The sequence below is a fragment of the Aotus nancymaae genome, unplaced genomic scaffold (assembly GCF_030222135.1).
Source record: "Aotus nancymaae isolate 86718 unplaced genomic scaffold, 86718_ANA_hifiasm-v0.15.2.pri h1tg000053l, whole genome shotgun sequence".
NCBI lineage: Eukaryota > Metazoa > Chordata > Mammalia > Primates > Aotidae > Aotus > Aotus nancymaae.
In genome coordinates, this window is record NW_026988467.1 from 23,393,518 (window position 1) to 23,419,944 (window position 26,427).

Genomic DNA, 26,427 nt, shown 5'->3' on the forward strand with positions numbered 1-26,427 from the left:
AAAACACAAAAATTAGCCAGGCATGGTGCACATGCCTGTAATCCCAGTTACTTGGGAGGCTGAGGCATGAGAATAGCTTGAACCCAGGAGGCAGAGGTTGCAGTGAACTTAGATCATGCCACTGTACTCCAGCCTGGGCAACAGAGCCAGACAATATGTGTGTGTGTGTGTGTTGTTTTTTTTTTTTTTTTAAAGAGACAGGGTTTCACTATGTTGCCCAGGTTGGTCTCAAACTCCTGGGCTCAAGTAATCATCCTGCCTCAGCTTCCTAAAGTGCTGGAATTACAGGCATGAGTCACCTCACCCGGCCCTAAAACCTTTTCTATCTTACTTTTTACTATTTGTTGTCCAGAAAAAAAAAAAAAAAAAAAAAAAAGGATTGCATCTTTAAATTCATGTTGTTTAAGACCTTTTCTTTTTTATTTATTTATTTTCGAGCCAGGGTCTCACTCTGTTGCCCAGGCTGGAGTGCAGTGGTACAATCATGGCTCACTGCAGCCTCCACCTCCCTGGGCTCAGGTGATCCTCTTGCTTCAGCCCCCTAAGTAGCTGGGAGTATAGGCTCCAAAATACCTGGCTAATTTTAATTTTTTTGTAGAGGCAGGGTTTCACTATGTTGCCCAAGCTGGTCTCAAACTCCCGGGCTCAAGTAATCATCCTGCTTTGGCTTCCTAAAATGCTAGGATTACAGGTATAAGCCACTGTGCCTGGCTCTAAAACCTTTTCTATCTTATTATTATTATTATTATTTGAGACAAAACCTTGCTTTGTTGCTAGGCGCCAGGCTGGAGTGCAGTGGCGTGATCTCAGCTCACTGCAACCTCCACCTCCTGGGTTCAAGCAATTCTCCTGCCTCAGCCTCCCAAGTAGCTGGGACTACAGGTGCATGCCACCACGTCCAGCTAATTTTTGTATTTTAGTGGAGACGGGGTTTCACCATGTTGGCCAGGATGGTCTCAATCTCTTGACCTTCTGATCTGCCTGCCTTGGCCTCCCAAAGTGCTGGGATTACAGGTGTGAGCCACTGTGCCCGGCGTTTTTTTTTTTTTTGTTTTGTTTTTTTTAAACAGAGTCTCGCTCTCTTGCCAGGCTGGAGTGCAGTGGCATGATTCCAGGTCACTGCAAACTCCGCCTCCCGGGTTCAAGCAATTCTCCTGCTTCAGCTTCCCAAGTAGTTGGGACTACAGGCGAATGCCACCACACCCAGCTAATTTGTATATTTTTTAGTAGAGACAGGGTTTCACCATGTTGGCCAGGATGGTCTTGATCTCCTGACCTTGTGATCCACCTGCCTCGGTCTCCCAAAGTGCTGGGATTACAGGCGTGAGCCACTGCACCCAGCTTTTATCATACTTTTTACTATTTGTTGTCCAGAAGCAGTCAGCTTTTCCAGCCCTGAAAGACCCATGATCTTTGTTCTTTCTCTATTTTCTATTTCTGTTGAAAACCATCATATTCTCACCTAAATTCACTTCTTTCTTGGAATACTTTATAAATACAACAGTGCTAGTTATTAAGTTACTTTCTCTCAGCTCCAAAGTCACCCACATATTCTCTACAGTGAGATACTGGAACTGGGACTTTGAAAATCACATTTTTGCTTCGACAGGCTCTGTGTTTGGCTCTCCTAATAAGGGCCACCAGAGGGAGATAGTGAGGCCAGAGGAAGAAAAAGATACTTTTTTTTTTTTTTTTTTTGATACAGAGTTTCGCTCTCATCGCCCAGGCTGGAATGCAGTGGTACACGATCTCGCCTTTACAGTTCAAGCAAGTCTCCTGCCTCAGCCTCCCAAGTACCTGGGACTACAGGCGCCTGCCACCACACCCGGCTAATTTTTGTATTTTTGTTAGAGACGGGGTTACTGCCATGTTGGCAAGGCTGGTCTCGAACTCCTGACCTCAGGTGATCTGCCTGCCTCGGCCTCCCAAAGTGCTGGGATTATAGGTGTGAGCCACCACGCCCACCCAGGACTCTTCTTTTTGCTTTCTATTCCTGTAAGGGTCACTCTAGCAACACTCTTTCACCCAGGCAGCAGCAGGTCCTTCCTGTAGCAGCTGCTGAATCCACTTTGTAGTTTTTTCCAGCAATTGCCAAATCAGTTCCATTGTGTTCCACTCAGAGACACCAGCACCAGCTAGGTAGTGTCCCGTCCTCAGAGGTCTGAGTTCTTCAAGCTCAGAGACTGGATAGAGCATGAGATTGAGAGGCCTGAGCTTCAGCTATGCAGAGGCCCTCCTCTAAGTGTTTAATTCTGAGTCATTCCAAACCCTTGCCTTTGTACTCTTAGCCCTAGGAGTTATAAATGCTTCTTGCTGTCTGTTGCTGCCTCCGAGATATCTTAGAGTTTTCTTTTTACCTTTACGGTTATCTAGTTAACAATTTTATACCTAGTTAACTATTCTAACCATTCTTTTTGTGTTTGTTTTTGTTTTTTTAATTTAATACATTAACTTTATTTTTAGAAATCTATATTATTTTTATCTTCCAACATATTGAAACTTCCTATTCATCCTTTTGTGCACCATAGGCTGATTTCTGCTATTCCTCCTCAGCTGAAACCCATCTCCCCAAAGTCACCAATGACATACTCAACATGAGCTTTATGTGGTTCGAGTTCAGTCTAGATATTTAAAGAGTTAATCCCTCTTTCTGTCTTGGATTTTTCCGCTGTTTTAACTTCCATAGTGCTGCTCTGTGCATAGGTCTGTGCTATCTCTTTTGCCTCTATCTCTCTTGTTCCTTGATACGCTTAGTTTGTTTAATTTCCCTTTAAATATTGGCGCTCCCTTCTTCTCACTCTGCATACTCTTCTTATGAGGTTTTATCTAAATCTTTTTTTTTCCCTTTTTTTAATTGCATTTTAGGTTTTGGGGTACATGTGAAGAACATTCAAGATTGTTGCATAGGTGCACACATGGCAGTGTGATTTGCTGCCTTCCTCTCCTTCACCTATATCTGGCATTTCTCCCCATGCTATCTCTCCCCAACTCCCCATCCCCCACTGTCCCTCCCATATTTCCCCCCAACAGACCCCAGTGTGTGATGCTCCTCTCCCTGTGTCCGTGTGTTCCCATTGTTCAACACCCGCCTATGAGTGAGAACATGTGGTGTTTGATTTTCTGTTCTTGTGTCAGTTTGCTGAGAATGATGGTTTCCAGGTTCATCCATGTCCCTACAAAGGACACAAACTCATCGTTTTTGATGGCTGCATAATATTCCATGGTGTATATGTGCCACATTTTCCCTGTCCAGTCTATCATTGATGGACATTTGGGTTGGTTCCAGGTCTTTGCTATTGTAAACTGTGCTGCAATGAACATTCGTGTGCATGTGTCCTTATAGTAGAATGATTTATAATCCTTTGGATATATACCCAGTAATGGGATTGCTGGGTCAAATGGAATTTCTATTTCTAGGTCCTTGAGGAATTGCCACACTGTCTTCCACAATGGTGGCACTAATTTACACTCCCACCACAGTGTAAAAGTGTTCCTATTTCTCCACATCCTCTCCAGCATCTGCTGTCTCCAGATTTTTTTAATGATCGCCATTCTAACTGGCGTGAGATGGTATCTCAATGTAGTTTTGATTTGCATTTCTCTAATGACCAGTGATGATGAACATTTTTTCATGTTTCATATGAAAATTTTTCATATTTTCATAAGACATTTTCTCATGTATGTCTTCTTTTGTAAAGTGTCTGTTCATGTCCTTCGCCCACTTTTGAATGGGCTTGTTTGTTTTTTTCTTGTAAATATGTTTTAGTTCTTTGTAAATTCTGGATATCAGCCCTTTGTCAGATGGGTAGACTGCAACATTTTTTTTCCCATTCTGTTGGTTGCCGATTCACTCTAATGACTGTTTCTTTTGCCGTGCAGAAGCTGTGGAGTTTGATTAGGTCCCATTTGTCTATTTTGGCTTTTGTTGCCAATGCTTTTGGTGTTTTGGTCATGAAGTCCTTGCCTACGCCTATGTCCTGAATGGTATTGCCTAGATTTTCTTCTAGGGTGTTTTTTTTTTTTTTTTTTTTTTTGAGACGGAGTTTCGCTCTTGTTACCCAGGTTGGAGTGCAATGGTGCGATCTCGGCTTACCACAACCTCCGCCTCCTGGGTTCAGGCAATTCTCCTGCCTCAGCCTCCTGAGTAGCTGGGATTACAGGCACGCGCCATGATGCCCAGCTAATTTTTTGTATTTTTAGTAGAGACGGGGTTTCACCATGTTGACCAGGATGGTCTCGATCTCTTGACCTCGGGAGAGATCCACCCGCCTTGGCCTCCCAAAGTGCTGGGATTATAGGCATGAGCCACCGCGCCTGGCTTCTTCTAGGGTTTTTATGGTGTTAGGTCTTATGTTTAAGTCTTTAATCCATCTGGAGTTAATTTTAGTGTAAGGTGTCAGGAAGGGGTCCAGTTTCTGCTTTCTGCACATGGCTAGCCAGTTTTCCCAACACCATTTATTAAACAGGGAATCCTTTCCCCATTGCTTGTTTTTGTCAAGTTTGTCAAAGATCAGATGGTTGTAGATATGTTGTGTTGCCTCCAAGGCCTCTGTTCTGTTCCATTGGTCAATATCTCTGTTTTGGTACCAGTACCATGCTGTTTTGATTACTGTAGCCTTGTAGTGTAGTTTGAAGTCCGGTAGTGTGATGCCTCCCGCTTTGTTCTTTTTGCTTAGAATTGACTTGGCTATGCGGGCTCTCTTTTGGTTCCATATGAAGTTTAAGGTGGTTTTTTCCAGTTCTGTGAAGAAGGTCATTGGTAGCTTGATGGGGATGGCATTGAATCTGTAAATTACTTTGGGCAGTATGGCCATTTTCACGATATTGATTCTTCCTAACCATGAACATGGAATATTTCTCCATCTGTTTGTGTCCTCTCTTATTTCGTTGAGCAGTGGTTTGTAGTTCTCCTTGAAGAGGTCCTTTACATTCCTTGTTAGTTGTATTCCTAGGTATTTTACTCTCTTTGTAGCAATTGTGAATGGCAGTTTGTTCTTGATTTGGCTCTCTTTAAGTCTGTTATTGGTGTATAGGAATGCTTGTGATTTTTGCACATTGATTTTGTATCCTGAGACTTTGCTGAAGTGGCTTATCAGTTTCAGGAGATTTTGGGCTGAGACGACGGGGTCTTCTAGATATACAATCATGTCGTCTGCAAATAGAGACAATTTGACTTCCTCCTTCCCTATTTGAATACCTTTTATTTCTTTTCCTTGCCTGATTGCTCTGGCTTGTTTTTGAGACGGAGTCTCACTCTGTCGCCAGACTGATGTGCAGTGGCGTGATCTCAGCTCACTGCAACCTCTGCCTCTCAGGTTCAAGTGATTCTCCTGCCTCAGCCTCTCAAGTAGCAGGGACTACAGCCATGTGCCACCATACCCAGCTAATTTTTGTATTTTTAGTAGAGATGGGATTTCACCATGTTGGCCAGGATGGTCTCAATCTCTTGACCTCATGATCCGCCTGCCTCGTTCGACCTCCCAAAATGCTGGGATTACAAGCATGAGACACCACGCCCAGCCACCATTCTTTATATTAAATTCTCTCTGTCAGTGAGTGATGTGGTTTCTGTCTCATCAACTGGACACTGACTGATACAGAAACTGGTACTAGGAGTGGCCCCAGGAAAAAGACCCTAAAAGGTGGAATTAGGAAATCAGCTTGGCTGTGTCATTGGGTTTGAATGTGCTGACCTCTTTAGCAATGAGAATGTGATGCTACCGATCCATAGCATGCTGTGGCATCATAATTAATGAAATCATCGCCTGTGGTTATTTGTGATGAAGTGCCAACCAAAGTAAGTGTCTTGGGGGCCCAAGTGGTGGTTGCACTAACTGTTTTGGCAGTGATAATGACTAGAGACTATGATATGGGACCGATTCTTTCAGTTGCGTCATAGGCCTTGCAGGGGAAAAAAAAATGGCCAGCTCAGGTTTTAAACTCTCAGCTCAAGTCATGGTCAGAGAACTGTAGGGCTTCTCTGATAGCTATAAAAGAATCCCTTATTTCCTGTAGCCACCAAACTGATTTGCTACAAATAAAACATAAAAGATCGTGCATGTTGCAGAATTCCATCAGCTGAATTCAGTTTAACTAAGTCTTTCCTGTGATTCGGAAGGAGTAGGATCCTGAAACTTGGAATGAGGACATCTTATTTGATTCAGACAAATGTGAAAATCTAGATTTCCCTTACTCTCTGAGCTTCTCTTGCTAGTAGAAGCATCTTGTTGACTTGCGTCTCTGGAGACCAGGCTTCCCTTGCTTGAAAATCTTGTAGGGCAAAATATGTACTTTGCAAAGACATGCCATTCTCCCCAAGATCCACCCAAGCCACCTTTGTCACCACCAGACCCACAACTAGGATACAATCTCAGCATTCTCCAAGGAAGCGAATACAAAATCTGACTCAGAAGGAAATAACTTATACATTACAATGATTTCAAGATTTATAGACAGAAATCTGGGAAGTACATGTGGGAGTGGATTCTTAAAAATGTTAGACCTATCAGGATGAAATATAACATAGGTCTGAGCCAAATTTATTGATGTATATGCACTTGTCAGAGATTCTGAATTTAAAATGTTACCTCATACAGCTACAAGTGGCTCTAATGGCTCACTTGGTTGGTTGACTGAAAATCTGACTTAGTGGTACCTCTGATATTTTATTTTGTTTTGTTTGAGACAGGGTCTTGCTCTGATGCTCAGGCTGGAGTGCAGTCGCACAATTTCAGCTCACTGCAGCCTTGACTTCCCAGGCTCAAGCAAGCCTCCTGCCTCATCCTTCTGAGTAGTTGGGTCTACAGGTGTGTGCCACCACACCCAGCTAATTTTTTTTTGTTTTTAGATGAGTTTCACTCTTGTCATCCAGGCTGGAGTGCAATGGCACAATCTCAGCTCACTACAATCTCTGCCTCCCAGGTTCAAGCAATTCTCCTGCCTCAGTCTCCCAAGTAGCTGGGAATACAGGCATGTGCCACCATGCCTGGCTAATTTTTGTATTATTAGTAGAGACAGGGTTTCACCATTTGGCCAGGCTGGTCTCGAATTCCTAACCTCAGGTGATCCACCTGCCTCGGTTCAAGACCAGCTTGGCCAATATGGTGAAATCCTGTCTCTACTAATAATACAAAAATTAGCTGGGCATGGTGGATCATTAGCTGGGCATGGTGGCTCATTAGCTGGGCATGGTGGCTTATGCCTATAATCCCTGAGGCTGAGGCAGGTGGATTGCCTGAGCTCAGAGTTCATGATCAGCCTGGGCAACATGGCAAAACTCTGTCTCTACTGAAAATACAAAAAATTGGCCAGGCGCAGTGGATCACTCCTGTAATCCCAGCACTTTGGGAGGCCAAGGTGGGTGGATCACTTTAGGTCAGGAGTTCATGACCAGCCTGGCCAACATGGTGAAACCCTGTCTCTATTAAAATACAAAAATTAGCTGGGTGTGGTGGCGGAGGCCCCGTCTCTACTAAAAATACAAAAATTAGGCTGGGCGCAGTGGCTCATGCTTGTAATCCCAGCACTTTGGGAGGCCAAGGCGGGTGGATCACCTGAGATCAGGAGTTGGAGACCAGCCTGACCAACATGGAGAAACCTCGTCTCTACTAAAAATACAAAAAATTAGCTGGATATGGTGGCACATGCCTGTAATCCCAGCTACTCGAGAGGCTGAGGCAGGAGAATTGCTTGAACCTGGGAGGCAGAGGTTGCAGTGAGCCGAGATTGGGCCATTGCACTCCAGCCTAAGCAACAAGAGTGAAACTCTGTCTCAAAAGAAACAAAAACAAAAATTAGCTGGGTGTGGTGGCAGAGGCCTGTAACCCAGCTGCTTGGGAGGCTGAGGCAGGAGAATTGCTTGAACCCAGGAGGCAGAGGTTGCAGCGAGCCAAGATTGTGCCATTGCACTCCAGCCTAGGCAACAGAATGAGACTCATCTCAAAAAAAAAAAAAAAAAAAAAGCCTGGGTGAGGTGGCTCATGCCTGTAATCCCAGCACTGTGGGAGGCCAAGTCGGGCAGATTACAAGGTCAGGAGTTCAAGACCAGCCTGGCCAATATGGTGAAACCTTGTCTCTACTAATAATATAAAAATTATCCAGGCATGGTGACGCATGCCTGTAGTCCCAGCTACTCAAGAGGCTGAGGCAGGAGAATCCCTTGAACCTGGGAGGCAGAGGTTGTGGTGAGCCGAGGTTGCACCACTGCACTCCAGTCTGGGTGACAGAGTGAGACTCTGTCTCAAAAAAGAAAAAAAATAGGCCGGGTGCGGTGGCTCAAGCCTGTAATCCCAGCACTTTGGGAGGCCGAGGCGGGTGGATCACGAGGTCAAGAGATCGAGACCATCCTGGTCAACATGGTGAAACCCCGTCTCTACTAATACAAAAAATTAGCTGGGCATGGTGGCGCGTGCCTGTAATCGCAGCTACTCAGGAGGCTGAGGCAGGAGAATTGCCTGAACCCAGGGGGCGGAGGTTGCGGTGAGCCGAGATCGCGCCATTGCACTCCAGCCTGGGTAACAAGAGCGAAACTCCGTCTCAAAAAAAAAAAAAAAAAAAAAAAAAGAAAAAGAAAAAAAATTAGTCGAGCATGGTGGTGTGTGCCTGTAGTCTCAGCTATTTGGGAGGCTGAAGCAGGAGAATCACTTGAACCTGGGAGGCAGAAGTTTCAGTGAGCCGAGATCCGCCATTGCACTCCAGCCTCAGTGATCCCAGTTGGAGAGAAATGCAGAAACTCTCTTTTTTATTTGTTTTTAGAAACAGAGTGAGACTGTATTTCTTTGTTTTGGGGGAGTGGGTGAGACTATACTTGTACAAAAGATAGTTGCGCCTTGTTAGGTGGAAGACTAGAGTTGCCTTGTTGTATGGAGGTTAAAAAATGTAGAGGCAGGCTAGGCACGGCGGCTCACGTCTGTAGTCCCAGCACTTCGGGAGGCCGAGGTGGGCAGATGACGAGGTCAGAAGTCCGACACCAGCCTTGCCAATATGGTGAAACCCCATCTCTACTAAAAATACAAAATTAGCCAGGTATGGTGGCAGGCGCCTGTATTCCCAGCTGCTTGGGAGGCAGAGGCAGGAGAATCGTGTGAGGCCTGGGAGGTGGAGGTTGCAGTGAGCTGAGATGGTGCCATTGCACTCCAGCCTGGGGGACAGAGCAAGACTCTGTCTCAAAAAAAAAGTAGAGGCAAGTGCATGTGGATGCTGAGGAGCCAAAGAAGCGAACGGTGCCGGATATTATTATCTCAGCTCCAAACCAGCCTGTCTATACTCAGCTTTGAGTTACTGAGGCCGGGGCTCTGCAAGACAGCTTCTACTTTACCAGCTAGAGCTCTATGTTTGGCTCTGCCAATAGGGGGCACTAGAGGGAGACTGCAGAGCTGGAAAGGAAGAAGAGATCTGCTCCTTCCTATTACTTTCAGTTCCTATGAGAGTGAGCCTAACAGTGTTCTTTCACCTTGAGAGAAGTAGTTCTTTCTTGCAGTAGAGCCGGATTTAGTTTGCAATTTCCAATTGCAGAACCAAGTTTATAATGCCTCACCTCAAAGACACCAGCACTGCTGAATGCGGTGGCATGCACCTATAGAACCAGCCACTCAGGAAGCAGAGGGGAAAGGATAGCTGGAGCCCAGGTAGTGCGCTAAGGTCAGGCCTATAAATAGCCACTGCCCTCTAGCCTGGGCAACATAGCAAGACCCCATCTCTAAAAAAAAAATCATCCAGTTGGCACTCTTCCTCAGAGGTCAGAGTTTTAGTTTCTGCTCTAAGCTTCTAATTTGTAATAATTCCAACCTTTTTTTTTTTTTTTTTTTTTTGAGACAGAGTCTTACTCTGTCAGCCAGGCTGGAGTGCAGTGGTGCAGTCTCGGGTCACTGGAACCTCCGCCCTCCAAGTTCAAGCACTTATCCTGCCTCAGCCTCCTGAGTAGCTGGGATTACAGGCACCTCCCACCGTGCCTGACTAATTTTTGTATTTTTAGTAGAGACGGGGTTTCACCATTTTGGCCAGGCCGGTCTTGAACTCCTGACCTCGTGATCCACCCACCTTGGCCTCCCAAAGTACTGGGATTACAGGCGTGAGCCACCTCACCCAGCCCCAACCTATTTTCTTTGTTCCCTCAGCCAAGGAGTTCATAGCTGCTTCCTGCTGTTACTGCCTCTGTGATACTGTAACCTTTCAGTTATCCTGGGCTCAAGTGGTGATCTTCCCACCTCAACCTCCTGAATAGCTGAGACTACAGATGCACACCACCAGGCCTGGATACTTTTTAAACTTTTTGTAGAGACATAGTATCGCTATGTTGTCCATGTTAGTCTCAAACTCCTGGATTCAAGCAATACTCCCACCTCAACCTTCCAAAGTGGTGGGATTACAGGCATGAGCCACCACACCTAGCCGTAACTTTTTATATAGATTGACAAGTATTTATATACAATTTTATTTTGCTTAAGGAACTCAGTTCAAATAATTCTTTTTTTTCAGACAGGGTCTCACTCTGTCACCGAGGCTAGAGTGCAGTGGTGTAATCATGGCTCACTGCAGCGTCTACCTCCCAGGCTCAAGCCATCCTCCCGCCTCAGCCTCTTGAGTAACTGGGACCACAGGCATACTCCACCATGTTCAGCTAAATTTTTTTTGTATTTTTTTAAATAGATAGTGGGTTTTGACATGTTGTCCAGGCTGCAAATAATTTTTTTTTTGAGATGGATTATTGCTCTGTTGCCCAGGCTGGAGTGCAGTGGCACAACCTTGGCTCACCACAACCTCCACCTCTTGAGTTCAAGTGATTCTCCTGCGGCAGCCTCCTGAGTAGCTGGAACCACAGGCACCTGCCACCATGCCCAGCTAATTTATGTATTTTTAGTAGAGACGGGGTTTCACTATGTTGGCCAGGCTGGTCTCAAACTCCTGACCTTGTGATCCACCTGCCTCAGCTTCCTAAAGTGCTGGGATTACAGGCATGAGCCACTGTGCCCAGCCAATTCTTTATATTAAATTATTATTATTATTATTATTATTATTATTATTATTATTTTGAGATGAAGTCTCACTCTGTTGCCTGGGCTGGGAGTGCAGTGGCATGATCTCAGATCTCTGCAACCTCTGCCTCCCAGGTTCAAGCAATTCTCCTGCCTCAGCCTCCCAAGTAGCTTGGATTATAGGTACCCACCACTATGCCTAGCTAAGTTTTTGTATTTTTAGTAGAGACGGGGTTTCACCATGTTGGCTAGGATGGTCTCGAACTCCTGACCTCATGATTCGCCCACCTCAGCCTCCCAAAGTTCTGGGATTACAGGTGTGACTCACTGCACCCGACCATATTAAATTATTTCTGTTCAAACAACTGGGATGGTTTCTGTCTCCTGACTAGAGTCTGGCTGATACAGACCCCAGTACTGGCCAATCATATCTTATTCTGACTCTTTCCAACTCCTTCCTTTATAGTTGCAGGGTGAGGGGCATAGCATCTACCTTCCACACTATTGAAGGTGACAATTTCACCAAATATTTTGCTACAGCATAACAGAGATCTCCAGCCATCCAGCCTGCTTTATCTAATCCAATATATGGCACTGAATTAATGATCAAGCAGCAATCCACTGCCTGGCCATTAATTCAGTGCCATATATTTTTGTTTTTATTATATCAACATCCCATTCCTGATACTACTGTCTGTATTGATAAGGATCAGTTAATTGCTGTAGTAAATTACCTCTCAAACTCATTGGCTTATACAACATAACTGTATTTCTTGCTCAATTCAGTGTTTAATATAAGTTAGTCATAGTAGAGGAGAGTTCTGCTCTGCACAATTATGCAGGGACCCAAGTTCCTTCTATCTTGTGGCTCCACCCTCTTCTAGGTTCTTCAGAATCTCCTCTACTCTGATAGCAGATAGGAAGGAAGGAGAGCAAGGATCAACACCTGGGAGTTTTATGGGCCATCCTAGGAGTAGTACCTGTCACTTCCACTAGCTAGAATTCAGTCACATGGCCACATCTGTCTGTTAAAGAGGCTGGGAACTGTAGGTATTGGTGAGAACAAGATGTTTATACTACATTAAATGGCTAATTAGTGACATTTAAGATAAGTTTTAGGGGAGTGATGTAGACAGGGGCCAAATTGGAAGAAGTTAGGAAATCATAAGGGACAAGGGGTTTTGCCATGATGCCCAGGCTGATCTCGAACTCCTGAGCTCAAGCCATCCACCTGCCTCAGCCTCCCAAAGTGCTGGAATTACAGGAGTGAGCCACCGTGCACAGCCTTTTTTTTTTTTTTTTTTTTTTTAAACAGGGTCTCACTCTGTCACCCAAGCTGGAGTGTAGTGGCACAATCATGGCTCATGGTAGCCTTGACTTCCTGGACTCAGGCGATCCTCCCACCTCAGCCTTCCAAGTAGCTGGAACTACAGGTGCATGCCACCACATCCAGCTAATTTTTAATTATTTTTGTAGAGATGGGGTCTTGCTACGTTGCTGAGGCTGGTCTTGAACTCCTGGGTTCAAGGAATCCTCCCACCTTGGCCTCCCAAAATGCTGGCATTATAGATGTGAGCACTATGCCCAGCCTTGTTTTTTAATTAATAAAGAATTGAGTGGCTGGATGCGGTGGCTCATGCCTGTTGTCTCAGCACTTTGGGAGGCTGAGGCGAGCAGATCACCTGAGGTCAGAAGTTCGAGACCAGTCTGCCTAACATGGTGAAACCCTGTCCTAAAAAAAAAAAGAAAAAGAATTGAGCATGTATTTGCAGTATCAATGAACAGGAAGAGTTAGGACATGAGTTTGGAGTTTTATCAGACTTAAATAAATAAACCCTAAATAAAATGGAGTTCTATCAGCCTTACTTAAAAAGAAAAAAGGACATGAGTGGAGGGTTGGACATGGGCTTGGGCAGAAGGAGGCCTACATCTTCTAAGATGAGAAGAAAGGATAGATGCCAATCGAGAGAAATTATGAGATAAAGAGGAGGTAAACTGAAAATCAGGTAGGATTGCTTTGGTTTCTATAAAGTGAGGAGAAAAAAGAAAAGGTTTCAGGATGTGAGAGGACCTAGTTAAGGTGGGACAGCAGGAATCTGTACTGGAACCAGTATGTCTAGTTTTGTGACTTTGTTCCACAGCCAAGGAGCAAAAGGGGAGGAAGGTCACCATGTGGTTCGCTCAAGGTGGGGCTCATCGGTTTGAGAGCCTGTGGCACCAAAGACAGCTGAGCAGCCTTTGGCATGTCTATCAATTATGCAGGGTCACTGTTGCTGGCTTCCTACTCCTCCCCATTGTATATTGTTACTTCCTTTCCTACTTTCTCCTGTCCTAGTCTCCAGTTCTCTTTTTCCTTACACTTCTCCTTAGGTTTTACAGTAACCCCAGTGAGACAGACACACCCTAAGCTTACCCCCAATGATTCCTGCCTCCTGGTATTTATGCCTTGTATGATTCCCTTTTCTTGAGTGCAGATGGGTCCTGTGCCTTGCTTTTAACCACAGGAGATGGCAATGATGATGGGATGATACCTGTCACATATATAATAAGCTATATAAAACTCTGTCTTCATAGTCTGGAGCTAGAGACCCTCATTGTCAGCTTCATGAAGTTAAGTGACCATGTAGGAGAAGCCTGCATGGCAAGGAAATGTGATAATCTCCAGGAACTGCAGGTGGCTTCTGGAACCTGAGGGAGGCCTCCAGCAAACAGCCAGCAAAAATCCCAGGCCCTCCTCAGTTATACAGTTGCAAGGAAATTAATTCTGCCAACAACCCAAATGGGCTTGCAAGTGGATTCTTCCCCAGGTGAGAATGCAGCCTGGCTGATACCTTGATCACTGATCAAGTTATGAGAATCATACCAGGCCGCGTTGTCATCAAGACTGATCCAGATGAGAATGCAGCCTTGTGAGACTCTAAGCAGAGGACCCAGCTAAGCTGTTCCTGGGCTCCTGACCTGGAACCTGTTGGATAATATTTGTCTGTTTTGTTTTGAGACGGAGTCTAACTCTATTGCCAGGCTGGAGTATGGTGGCGCAATCTGGGCTCACTGCAACTGCCACCTCTTGGGCTCAGGTGATTCTCCTGCCTCAGCCTCCTGAGTAGCTGGGATTACAGGCACGCGCCACCACGCCCAGCTAATTTTTGTATTTTTTGTAGAGCCGGGTTTCACCATGTTGGCCAGGATGGTATCGATCTCTTGATTTCGTGATCCGCCCACTTCAGTCTCCCAAAATGATGGGACTACTGGCGTGAGCCACTGCGCCCGGCCGATAATGTTTGTTTAAAGCCTTAAATTTGTGGTAACTTGTTACACAAAAGTAGAAAACGAATACACCCAGAATTTCTGGAAAAACACTGGGGCCCTCAGGCATGACCCCTATTATTACGTGCTACCTAAGAAACTCGGCCTGGGCCGAGGATACAGAACTTGGTGAACGAGGCCAGAGGGTGTGCCACACACCCCCAGTGGGCACTCTGGACTGCAAGGTAGAAGAGGCCCTGGATTTCAAAGCAAATCGTGTGCCCCTTCCAACCCCCCCACCCCCGCCTGCCTGCCTCTGCAAATGCCTGTCAGTTCGGCCCTCAGAGGTGGGCGAAGGCTGGCCCTGGAATTACAGACTGCCAGAGGTAGATCACGAAGTCCACCACCTGAATCTCGGCGCTTGGCACAGTGCGAGGTACACAGTGGACGCCCAAGAAACGGCTTGCTTGCAGAACAGAAAGAGCCCTTGAGTGCGCATCTGCTGGCCCCCTTTGTGCCGAAGGGAAAAGGGAGACTGGAAGCGCCAGGGACCTGCGGGGCCCCGCCGCGGGTCAGGGCCGGCCTCCGGCCGAGCGCCATCCCGGGCCCTGGCGGAGGGGGCGCTGCGGCGGGAGGCCACGGCGGGCGGTGGCGGCGGGCCGGGGGCGGAGCGGCGGAGGGGCCTCCCCAGTGAGCGAGTGAGCGAGCGAGCGAGCGAGCGAGCGCCGCGCGCGCCGCCGCTGCCACCTCCGCTGCTCGGCCAGGTCCCGGAGCGGCGCGGCCGGCCCGCAGGGCGCGGAGCCGAGGCCCGCGGCCGGCCGCATGAAGGACTGCGAGTACCAGCAGATCAGCCCCGGGGCCGCCCCGCAGCCTGCCTCCCCGGGGGCGCGCCGCCCCGGCCCCGCCGCGCCCCCGACCCCCGACCCCGGGCCCGCGCCGCCCGCCGCCCCCGCCCCGCCGCGCTGGAGCGGCAGCGGCAGCGGCAGCGGGAGCGGGAGCCTCGGCCGCCGCCCGCGGCGCAAGTGGGAGGTGTTCCCGGGCCGCAACCGTTTCTACTGCGGCGGCCGCCTCATGCTGGCCGGCCACGGCGGCGTCTTCGCGCTCACGCTGCTGCTCATCCTCACCACCACCGGCCTCTTCTTCGTCTTCGAGTAAGTTCCGCCGCCGCGGCGCCCCCTCCCCGCCCCCTGCCGCGCACCCTGCCGTGCACCCCACCTTCCCAGTCCCTACTGGACACTCCGTGCCCTCCCCTGCGCCTCCCTGGCCCTCATCCTCCCCGCCCCTTTGGGGATCCTCCTCGGGCCTCTTGTCTGCCCCTCTGGCCCCTGCGCACCCCCATCCCCGCCAGACGCCTCATCTTCCCTGGTCCATTTGGGTACCCCATCTGCGCTGGTGCCCTCCACCTTCCTAGCAGCTCCATCCTCCCTGGCCCCACCCTGGCACCTGTCTGCCTGCCACTGCCAGGAACACCACCCTCCATGGCCCCTATCCTCGCTGCCCTCTCATAACCTGCACCTGGGCTCCTTGGACAGAACCCTTTTGCTCACCCATCCCGGACCATCTCTTGCCAGCCCCCCAAGTTCTTTCTGACCCTTGTATCCCTCCCTGAGCAGTTCTAGATTTCGTGTGTCCTTTGGCTGTGCACACCCACCATAAACATCCTAGTCATCCTCGCTGCCCTCTCCGGGTCCCTCCAGGGTCCCCTCCTTTTCTCTACTCCCAGACACCACCCCCTGCTTCTGCTTCCCCTCAGCCATGCACACCCCAGGCCCCAAGGCATCTTTTCTCAAAATCTTTGGGCCTGTCAGGCCCCCTTTCCTTCTCCAGCACCTTCCTTAGGTTCTCCAGAGCTTCCTGCCTTCCCTCAGCCCCCACCTGCCTCCCCACTGCTGGCTCCCAGGCCCTGGGACCCCCCCCCCCCCGACCACCTGGCTTTCTTTCCCTGCTTAACATTCTGGAACATCCCTCTGGCCTGTTCCACATCAGGAACAGCTGCAGGGCCTTGTTTTTCAGGAAAAAGTTTTGAGTGCTTTCACCTGACAGGTCATATTTGCCCCCCTTAGGTTTTTGACCTCTTCGTATCCCCCACTGACCAGGATTGGCCCACACAGAATCTCCATTTTGTGGATGGAGGATCACATATTTGTATCGGAAGTTTTCCACCCACCTCTGAGCCACCTGCACTGTGATTCCTTGCACACACACTCACAGGGCCACACACCCACCCTGTGCTTTAGGAGTCTCGCTGTCCCCTCTCAACTCCCTATCCTTTGTGGCCATCCCTCTTAATTATACAATGTAGTTAAGAACTCTAACAGACCTGGTTCAAATCCCAGCTCCAACACCCGTAATTGCATGATCTCAGGGCAGTCACTACCCCCTCAGAGACCCAGTTTCCTCATCAGTAAAATGGGATTTATAATAGTACCCACCCCGTAAGGTTGTCCTGAGGGTGGCATGAGGTCACACATGCAAGCTTTTAGCCCAGTAACAAGCACTCAACGTTGGCTGCCGTTAGTACTTGTATTGTCTTTATCAAAAAACACTTCCCAAGGCATATGGCCATGGTAATGCTGTCATAGAGACACCAGCCCCAGGTACCCTTTCTAGCTGCCAGCTCATGTATCTGCAACCTTGGGTTTCCCCTTGAAGCAAGGTGAAGACTTCCTATAAATTAGCTTCTCCTTTCACCCTTTACCACACACTGCCCTTTTTTTCTGAGTAGGGTGGATAAAAAGTTCAGGGATGATTTACAAGCAGAAGCTCTGGGCTGAGTTTCGGATCCACTTCCCTGGGCCAGCCACGTGAGTGCTTTGGAAGTGCCTTTTCCAGTATCCCCTTGGCTGCCCTCTGGGTTCCCACACTCAGGGCTGCAGCCAAGGCAGGAGGAAGCAGTACTTGCTGTGGTTGACCCTCATGACCCTGCAGTGTGCTATCTGACCTAACTTCTGAACTGGAAGCAGGACCTTCTTTGGGCTGGCTGAGTATCTTCACTGGTGACTAGTGGGGGAGAAGCAAGGACTTCTGGGTTTAGGAAGAGCTTGTGAACCATGTTGTAGTTTGTCCCTGCTTGTCCTCATTGGGGGTTGGTAGATTTGGCAGAAGGGTTTGGGTTTGGGTCAAGAGCTCTCCTGGGTCTGGACTGGATGCTTCCCATTGCTCTGGGAAAGGGTAAGGTGCTCTCTAAGCCTTTCCTGCTGTGAATGGGTTTGCTTCTTTGTTTGGCTTGGTGGATTGTTGCACAGGCCTCTAGCAGGGCTCCCAATTTCTGCCTCATTTCTTGCCCCCACACAGCAGCCAGAGCACTCTTTTGATTCTAAGTCAGGCCTGAATCCTCCCTGGCCCCTGCTCACTCTGTCTCCGTCTTCCCTCCAGGCATGTCATCCTCCATGTACACTCGTACCTCTGGGCCAGTGCTTGGAATCCCCTTCCTACGGGTGGCCTCATGGCTCACTCTCTCACATTAGGCCTCCCGGGTTCATCTGCACAGCATAGCAAACCACTCCCCTCCAGCACCTCTTCTCTCCGCTCATTTATCATTCTCTGAAGCACTTGCCACCACCTGGCATATTACATTATAGTTGTTTGTTAGTTTCTTGCTTGTCTTTGTCCATGAGAGCAGGACATTCTCCTCTGTTGCATCCTTAGTGCCTAAACCAGCACCTGGTGTGCAGTAGATGCTCAATACAGTCAATACTTATTGAATGAATGAATTGACAGTATATTTGCTGGGAGCCTGGAAACCCTAGTTGTGTCATTGGCTGGCTGGATGACCTGGAACCTAGCTATGGGCCTGGGAGAGCTCTGGGCTTCTGGAAAATTAGGAGGGTAGAAGCTGGTGGTTCCTGCAGGCTCTACGAGTCTTAGATTTCAAGTCTCTGTTCCTCCACACAAGTATGGTCTCATATGAACTGGATTCATTGCCATGTGGTTGACACTGAGGGCTCACTGGTTCTGTTTGAGGGTCAGACGCAGAGACCATTGAGATACATGGAGCAGAGCATGGCCTACTGGGAGCCCTTGGCCTTGGCAGTCTGCTCCTCAGGGGAAGGGCTTCTCTGGAGGCCGGAGCATCTGATGATTGAGATTTCAGAAGCAGCATGCAAGTGTCCACTGGTGTGTGCCTACCATGCCACTCCCGGAAGCTTGGCTGGTCTCAGACCTCTCAGGGCCCTGTCATCTCCTTACCCCATCAGGTGCTACTCTGGTTCTGGGGTGGTGGCTAATAGCATGAGCCTCAAAGTCAGACCTGGCTTGGGGCCCTCTTTAGCACTCCTGAGCCACATGACCTTGGGCAGATTACTTAAGCTCTCTGAGCTGTAGTTTCCTCATCTGTAAAGTGAGGAGTATAACTTCACAGGGTCTCAGTGAGGTTTGTTTTTTTTTTTGAGATGGAGATTTATTCTTGTTGCCCAGGCTGGAGTGCAATGGCACGATCTTGGATCACTGCAGCCTCCACCTCTGGCTTCAAGTGATTCTCCTGCCTCAGCCTCCCAAGTAGCTGGGATTACAGGTGCCCGCCACCACGCCCTGCTAATTTTTTGTGTTTGTAGTGGAGACGGGGTTTCACCATGTTGGCCAGGCTGGTTTTGAACTCCTGACCTCAGGTTATCCACCCGCTTCAGCCTCCCAAAGTGCAGGGATTACAGGCCTGAGCCACTGCACCTGGCCCAGTAAGGATTTTATAAGAAAGTGCACAGGAACTGCTTAGCCTGGTACCTAGCCCATAGTAACTATCTGTACTTTGTATATTACTAATAGTAATTTATTAATTAGGGCAGTGTCTGGCACATACTTAGCCTTCAAAAGATAGTAGCTATTTTTCTTTTTTTTTTTTTTTTTTTGTGGAGAACAGGGTCTCGCTATATTGCCCAGGCAGGTCTCGAACTCCTGGGCTCAAGCTATCCTCTCGCCTCTGCCTCCCTAATAGCTGGGATTACAGGCGTGAGCCACAGCACCCGGCGATAGTAGCTATTTTTCTGTCCCCTGGCAGCAGGGAAAACCATTCATTCATTCAACAATTATTTACCGGGTACTTCCTTAGTGCCAGGTGCTGTGCAGCTGGGAATATAAAGCTGAACAAGAGAACATAGTCTATACCCACAGAGAAGCTTTTTTTTTTTTTTTTTTGAGATGGAGTCTTGCTCTGTCACCAGGCTGGAGTGCAGTGGTGCAATCTCGGCTCACTGCCACCTCCGACTCCAGGGTTCAAGTGATTTTCCTGCCTCAGCTTCCCGAGTAGCTGGGATTACAGGCATGCACCACCACGCCCAGCTAATTTTTGTATTTTTAGTAGAGATGGGGTTTCATTATGTTGGCCAGGGTGGTCTCCATTGCCTGACCTTGTGATCTGCCTACCTAGGCCTCCCAAAGTGCTGGGATTACAGGCTTGAGCCATCACACCCAGCCTACTTTTTTTTTTTTTGAGACGGAGTTTCACTCTTGTCGCCCAGGCTGGAGTATGATGGCGTGTAGTCAGCTCACTGCAGCCTCTGCCTCCCAGGTTCAAGCGATTCCCCTGTCTTAGCCTCCCGAGTAGCGGAGATTGCAGGTGCATCCCACCGTGCCTGGCTAACTTTTGTATTTTTATTAGAGACGGGGTTTCATCATATTGGTCAGGCTGGTCTCAAACTCCTGACCTCAAGTGATCCGCCTGCCTCGGCCTCCCAAAGTGCTGAGATTACAGGCGTGAGCCACCGCACCTGGCTGAGCTTATGTTTTACTGGGGGAAAAACAGCTATCATACAGACAAGTAGCTGAAATCTATACTAAATGTTATGCAGGAAAGAAAGCATTGAGGAAGTTCGCTGTGTACAGAGTTGTCAAGGAAGGTCCTTCTGAGGAGGAAAGAGGAATCTGAGAAAATGAACAGCAAGTGCAAAGGCCCTGAGGTAGGAGAGAGCCAGGCTTCTTCTAGGAACTGTCATGAGGCCATTCTGATGGGAGGAGCAGGAGCGAGAGGAGAGTTTTGCAGAATGAGACTGAATCAGTAGGGTCCAGATCATGCCTGGCCTAGAAGGCCATGGTAGGGAGTTTGGATTTTATTCAAAGTATAATGGGAAGCAATTGGGAGGTTTTAAGCAGTGAAATGACATGATCTGATTGACATTTCCAAAAGATGGCTCTGGCTTCTGGGTGGATAGTGAGGTGGCAACAGAGTAGATTGGCCACAGAGAGAGAGCCCTGATAGCTTCACTATCATGAGGCCATTCTCCCACCAGTGTCCAGGACTTCTAGAATGTCTTAGCTGTAAGATGGAGGAGAGGACTTGAGGAGGGCTGTGGAACCCTGTGGTAGGCAGCTTGCCTGGAGGACAGAAGCGTGACCATTCAGCCGGCACAGGCTATTCCCTGAGGCAGCCAGGCTCAGGAGGTCTGACAGCACTGCCTTGGGGATGCCTCCCTCCCTTGGGTCACAGTTGACAGTGGCTGGACCATGCAGTTCCCCCAGCCCTCCACTCATGCTTCAGATTGGAGTTTAAGATTATCTCCTTCAGGTTGCCTTTCCTGACTGTTGCACTGTGTTCCCCTCCCCCACTAGAGCACATATCACTCTGTGTGGCAATTACCTGTTTACATGTCTATTTTCCCCACTAGACCATAAGCCACAGCGGGGAGGGACTCTTGTCTTATTCACCACCATTATTCCTGCTGCATTGAAGGTGTTGCCTCCTGGCACAAAGAAAACCTCAGTAAATGTTTGTGGAGTGAGTGAGTGAATGAATGACTGAGTGACACTGCAAAATGGTTTGACTTAGGTGACAGTCCACTTCACCAGCATCTGCCTGAAGCTCTGTGTATAAAGGGATTCTCTGAGTACAGAGGTTAGGAGTGCTGGGATCTATTGAACACATCTGCCATGTGCTCAGGAGAAAAGTATAACACAAGGATCAATTAGTAATGTCTGTTCCAGGTACTTGTGGGGAAGTGACTGCACTCACTCAGAGCGAGGCTGTGTTCAAGACTGTGGTGGTGTTTGCTGGAATGACAGCGCCTGCCAGGTGCTATAGCCCTGTGCTGCAGGAAGCCCTTGGGGTGTCTGCTGATCTCTCTCCATCTCTCGTTCCAGCTGTCCCTACCTGGCCCGCAAGCTGACCCTTGCCATCCCCATCATCGCTGCCATCCTCTTCTTCTTTGTCATGAGCTGCCTGCTGCAGACAAGCTTCACCGACCCTGGGATCCTGCCCCGGGCCACTGTGTGTGAAGCAGCCGCCCTGGAGAAACAGATCGGTGAGGTTTCTACTCCCAGCCGAAGCTGGATCTCCATAGCTCCACATTCCCTGACTTGGGAGGAGGCCCGGTTTTCTCTTCCAAAACTATAGTGGGAACTGGGGATGTAGTCGTGAGCAAGGCAGGCTGGAACTGACACCGGCATAGAGGGAGACAGATGATCAACAAGTGAGCAAATAAGTAAGCCAGAAATGCTGGCCAGCAAAGGCCCCTGTGGCAGCCAGCGTGGAGCTCAGTGCGCTTCCTGGGGGCCAGGCACTGTTTTAGGCTCTTTATATGCATGATCTTATTTACTCCCCCAGGAATCCTATGAGGTAGGTACTGTTGTTACTTTCCTTTTACTGATTAATTAAATCAAGGCAAAAGAAGTTGAAGTAAATGGTCCAAGACCACACGTTAAGTAGAAGAGCTGGGATGAGACCTCCCTCCAGAGCCCCTGTTCTTAAACATTCATAGACACTTATTCATTCCCTCATCAAATATTTCCTGAGCCCCTACTATGTGCCAGGCACTTTTCTAGATACGGTATAGCAGTGAACAAAACTGACAATAATCCCTGCCCTCGTGGAGCTTGATAGTTGAGGAGGAGGAAAGAGGCAATAAACAAATAATTAAATATCTAGGATGTCAGACAGAGAAGAAAGGAGGGAGGACGAGGGTGTTTGATTTTACATAAGGTGGCCAGGGAATGGCTTGTGAAGGAGGTGACATCTGAGCAAAGAAGCACCGGCCTGAACAGATGAGGGCTCGAGCGTGGGGTTTTCTAGGGAAGAGCACAGTAGGTGTCGGGAAGTGGGCTGGTTTAGATAAGGTGGTCATGGGAGCTCTCCAGGAGGAGGGGGCACTGAAGATAGAAATATGGGGACCTGCGAAGTGTAAGGCCTAAGCCCAGAGTGGCAAACAGCCTGAGTGCGTGTGAGGAACGGCGATGGCTGGAAAGACTCTGTGCTCCCAGGCAGCCCGGGTGGCCCTTGATTCCTTTCAGACTGCTGTGTGGGTTCCGGGGTGGCGGGGCACTGGGGCCGGCTCCCTAATCTCAGCTTGCTGCACCCCAACTCCTTCCTGCTGAGAAGTGACGTGGCTACTTGCACACCTCGGGGGTTTCCGGTCCGTGGTTAGCTCCTTCCTTTAACAGGGTGGTGTTCACGTAGACTTTTAAACACCCAACTGGCCCTGAAGACATCTAGTGGCTTGTAAATGTCAGAGCCCTGCTGCATCTATCGCTGGAAATCATTTCACTAATTCTCTGTGCAGCAGGGAGTGGGGAGGGCAAGCAGCTGGAAAGGATGCTCTCTGGGGCTCTGTCTGTTCTTTGTCTCATTCTTCTGCCCGGGCCCATCCTCAGCCACGCCTGAAAGCGCCACCTCCTCTCGCCTACGTCCAGCTTCCTTCCCTCAACTCCGGGTCCCTGGCTACTCCTTCAGGATCCCACAGTCTGACCTGGGCTAGCCCACCTGGCAGCTGGGGAGGCTTGACTGTACCCCGTTCTTCCTCCCCTTCAGGTCAGGGCTAATCGTGAGACAGGATTATTGTCCAGCTCAGCTGTACCCAGAGGTCTGGCTGCCTGGAATCCCTGGCCTCCTGTGAGCTGTGTGGATCACAGTGACAGTAGTAATCCCCCTCGTGGGGAGAGCTTGGCCGTGTGCTGAGTGCCTTCTGTCAGTTATCCCCACAAATCTTCACGACAGCCCAGGGAGGGTGACCCTATTAACCAGTTGTACTGATGGAGAAACTGAAGCAGGTGATCGCGGGACCAGGGATAAAGGTACAGAGAGAATGTGTACCTTTGACTCCCAAACCCCTTGCTTACTCTTCGGAGATGGCAGCAGGGACACATCTTCATCCTCTGTCTCCACTCATTTCCTGTGCTCTGGGAAGCCTTCCTGACTCATTGGGCCAGACCTTCCATGGCACATTCCCAGAGCACCTTCTCCTTCCTTCTCTGTCTCTGTGCTGCAGTGGTGCTCATTACAAAATTGTCCTTACTGCTGGCCTGTGAGGGCACGGAATGCGTGTCTTGTTCACCTCGTTGCCATGTAGAAGGCTCAGTGATGCTGGCTAAATGAGTAAATGAATGACGGAAGAATGGATGAGCTTTTGTGAAGACCCTCCTTGCTCTGTCAGGGTGACAGGTTAGGAAACAGTTGGGACTTCTCCCAGTTAGGGATTACAAGTTTGTTCATTTGTGTGTTAATTCTATCTGCTGACTCCTGACAGCAGAGTGAAGGTGGGTGGAGGCCAAAAATGAATCTGATAGGAGCTTCCTCTCCTCATGGGTTCCAGATGAGTTGACCCCAGGTGGGAGGCCTGACTACCCACTGCCAGTGAGATCAGGTTTTAGAAGAGTGTCAGAGGAGTCAGGAGCATCTTCTGCCTGGGGGACTGGAGAAGCTTCCTGGAGAAGTGATGCTTGAGCCAAGCCTTTAAGTTTGGGTGGAATTCCAGCACAGGAGTGGTGTGGAGGCAGCCCTTCAGGCAGACGAGGCTGAGGCAAGAGAGGGACAGCAGAGGGAACGGGAAGGATGGCAGCAGGCCACTGAGCAGGCCATGTTGGCTGGAATATGAGGAGCACTTCAGATAGGGATATTAGGTATATTCCAGTTGGAAGGATGGAGTGGAATCAGTCTTGTAGGGTGCTGAATGTCAGGGCCTAAGACTTTTCTTTGGGAACAGTTGCCAAGCATAAAAGTGGCATTTGGGGGGCCTTTGAATTCTCAAACTTGAAGAGAAGCCAAATTTTGGGGTATGGCCAGAAATTTCTAACTAACTGAAGTAAAACATTTCCCAGGGCTGGGCACGGCGGCTCACACCTGTAATCCCAGCACTTTGGGAGGCTGAGGCAAGTGGATCATGAGGTCAGGAGATCCAGACCATCCTGGCCAACATCGTGAAAAATTAAAATTAGTCAAGGCAGGAGACTCACTTGAACCCAGGAGGCAGAGGTTGCAGTGAGCCAAGATTACACCACTGCACTTCAGTCTGGTGACAGAGTGAGACTCTGTCTCAAAACTAAAACTAAAACAAAAAACATATTTCTCTAAAATGATCACGACTAAGATTACTGAACCTTTTCCAGAAGGTTGGGAGCTGTCTCAGAGGCAGGTGATGCTGTTCATGTGAACATGAACTGATTACCTGTTCCTAGGCTCATGTAGGCAGTGTGGGCTTCTCCCTTTGGCTCCCCAGCCCAGCAACTCTAGCCCAACAAGTCTGGCCCAGGGCTCCTGCCCTGTGGGGACAGTCTGAGGCAGAGTGACCAATTCCTCCCAGTTTAAATAAAGGGTGTGTGTGTGTGTGTGTGTGTGTGTGTGTATGTATACACTTTATATATATGTTTATATATATATGGTTTTTTAAAAACAGAGTCTCGCTCTGTCACCCACACCGGAGTGCAGTGGCGCGATCTCAGCTTACTGCAACCTCCACCTCCTGGGTTAAAACGACTCTCCTGCCTCAGCCTCCCGAGTAGCTGCGATTATATGCACACGCCACCACATCTGGCTAATTTTTGTATTTTTAGTAGAGACGGGGTTTCACCATGTTTATCAGGCTGGTCTTGAACTTCTGACCTCAGGTGATCCTCCCACCTCATCCTCCCAAAGTGCTGGGATTACAGGCATGGGCCACCACACCCGGCCCCTCTTCCGTCTTCTTGAAAACTCACTGATGAGATTGAGGCAAGCTGCATCCCACCCTCCCGCTCCTCTCTTCCCGGTCCCCGGCGCCCCCAGCCACACTGTGCACTGGATGCCTCGGTGCGTTTGCTTGTGCTTGTGCTGTCCCGCCTGCCCTGGTGAGCCAGAATACTCATTCTTTCTTTCTTTCTTTCTTTCTTTTTTTTTTTTTCGAGATGGAGTCTCCCTCTCTCTCCCAGGCTGGAGTGCAGTGGCATGATCTCAACTCATTGCAACCTCTACCTCCTGAGTTCAAGCAGTTCTCCTGCCTCAGCCTCCTGAGTAGCTGGGACTACAGGTGTATGCCACCACACCCGGCTAATTTTTATATTTTTAGTAGAAATGGGGTTTCAGGCTGGTCTTGAACTCCTGACCTCATGATCCGCCCATCTCAGCCTCCCAAAGTGCTGGGATTACAGGCCTGAGCCACTGTGCCCGGCCAGTGCTCATTCTTTCTGATCCAGCTTTGCTGCCACTTCTTTTGTTGCTTGCTTGCTTTTTAAATTATATTTTGTAGAAACAGGTTCTTGCTATGTTGCCTGAGCTGGTCTCGAACTCCTGGACTCAAGCAGTCCTCTGGCCTCAGCCTTCCAAAGTGTTGGGATTACAGGCATGAGCCACTGCACTTGGGCTGTTGCTTTTTTGAATGCTGCCTCCTGCCTCCACCCCACATATATCCCTTTGTGTTCTTGAGGCATTGAATATAGACACCAATAATGTCATTTATTGAATAGCTATGTAGGTCAGATCTTGATATTATGTCATTTCTGATTTGTATAAAATTTTACAAGGTTGATGTCATCATTACCCATTTTAGAGGTGAGGAAACTGAGGCTCAGAGATTAGGCAGCTTCTTAAGGTCACAGGCTAACAAGTGGCTATGCCAGGGTTCAAAATAAGATCAGGCCAGCCCGGAGTCACCACACAGAGGCACTGCCTTGTAGGAGGACTCTAATTATCCACTTCTGTCTGACTCTGCCGTCAGGCAGTCCCTTCCTGTATCCACAGGCCTGGTACTAAGGCTGGTTGTGGTAAAGGCTCCATGAACCCCAGAGGTGGGCAGAAGTGGTCTGGGAGGATTATGGTGATCCAGCACTCGAGGCCTGGACCCTGTGGCTGACCTTGAGCTGGCTTTAGAGGTGGGAAGACTGCAGTCCTACAGCTGTTTCCTCTTCAGGTGACATCAGTGGAAGGGCGGAGGGAAATCAGGGCCTTCTCAGCAGCCCGCGGCCAGCCCTGAGGAACTTCTGCAGCCCCAAACTTTCAGATTTTGATCACAAAATGCCTGCCTGCTCCTCTCCGAGA

At 48.9% G+C, this 26,427-nt stretch overlaps 1 protein-coding gene across 2 annotated transcripts in view; it reads left to right on the forward strand.

Moving 5' to 3' along the window:
* The window catches only part of ZDHHC18 (zinc finger DHHC-type palmitoyltransferase 18), a 52,726-nt gene that overhangs the window by 7,677 nt on the left and 18,622 nt on the right, over positions 1-26,427 (forward strand). The window contains exons 1-2 of one of the 2 annotated variants that reach the window (XM_064363521.1): positions 15,042-15,370; positions 21,288-21,448. In XM_064363521.1, the coding sequence (XP_064219591.1) occupies positions 15,042-15,370; positions 21,288-21,448 (490 nt within the window). Of the gene's footprint in view, positions 1-15,041; positions 15,371-21,287; positions 21,449-26,427 lie in introns of those variants that run through there. The other variant, XM_064363522.1, reaches the window with a different exon arrangement.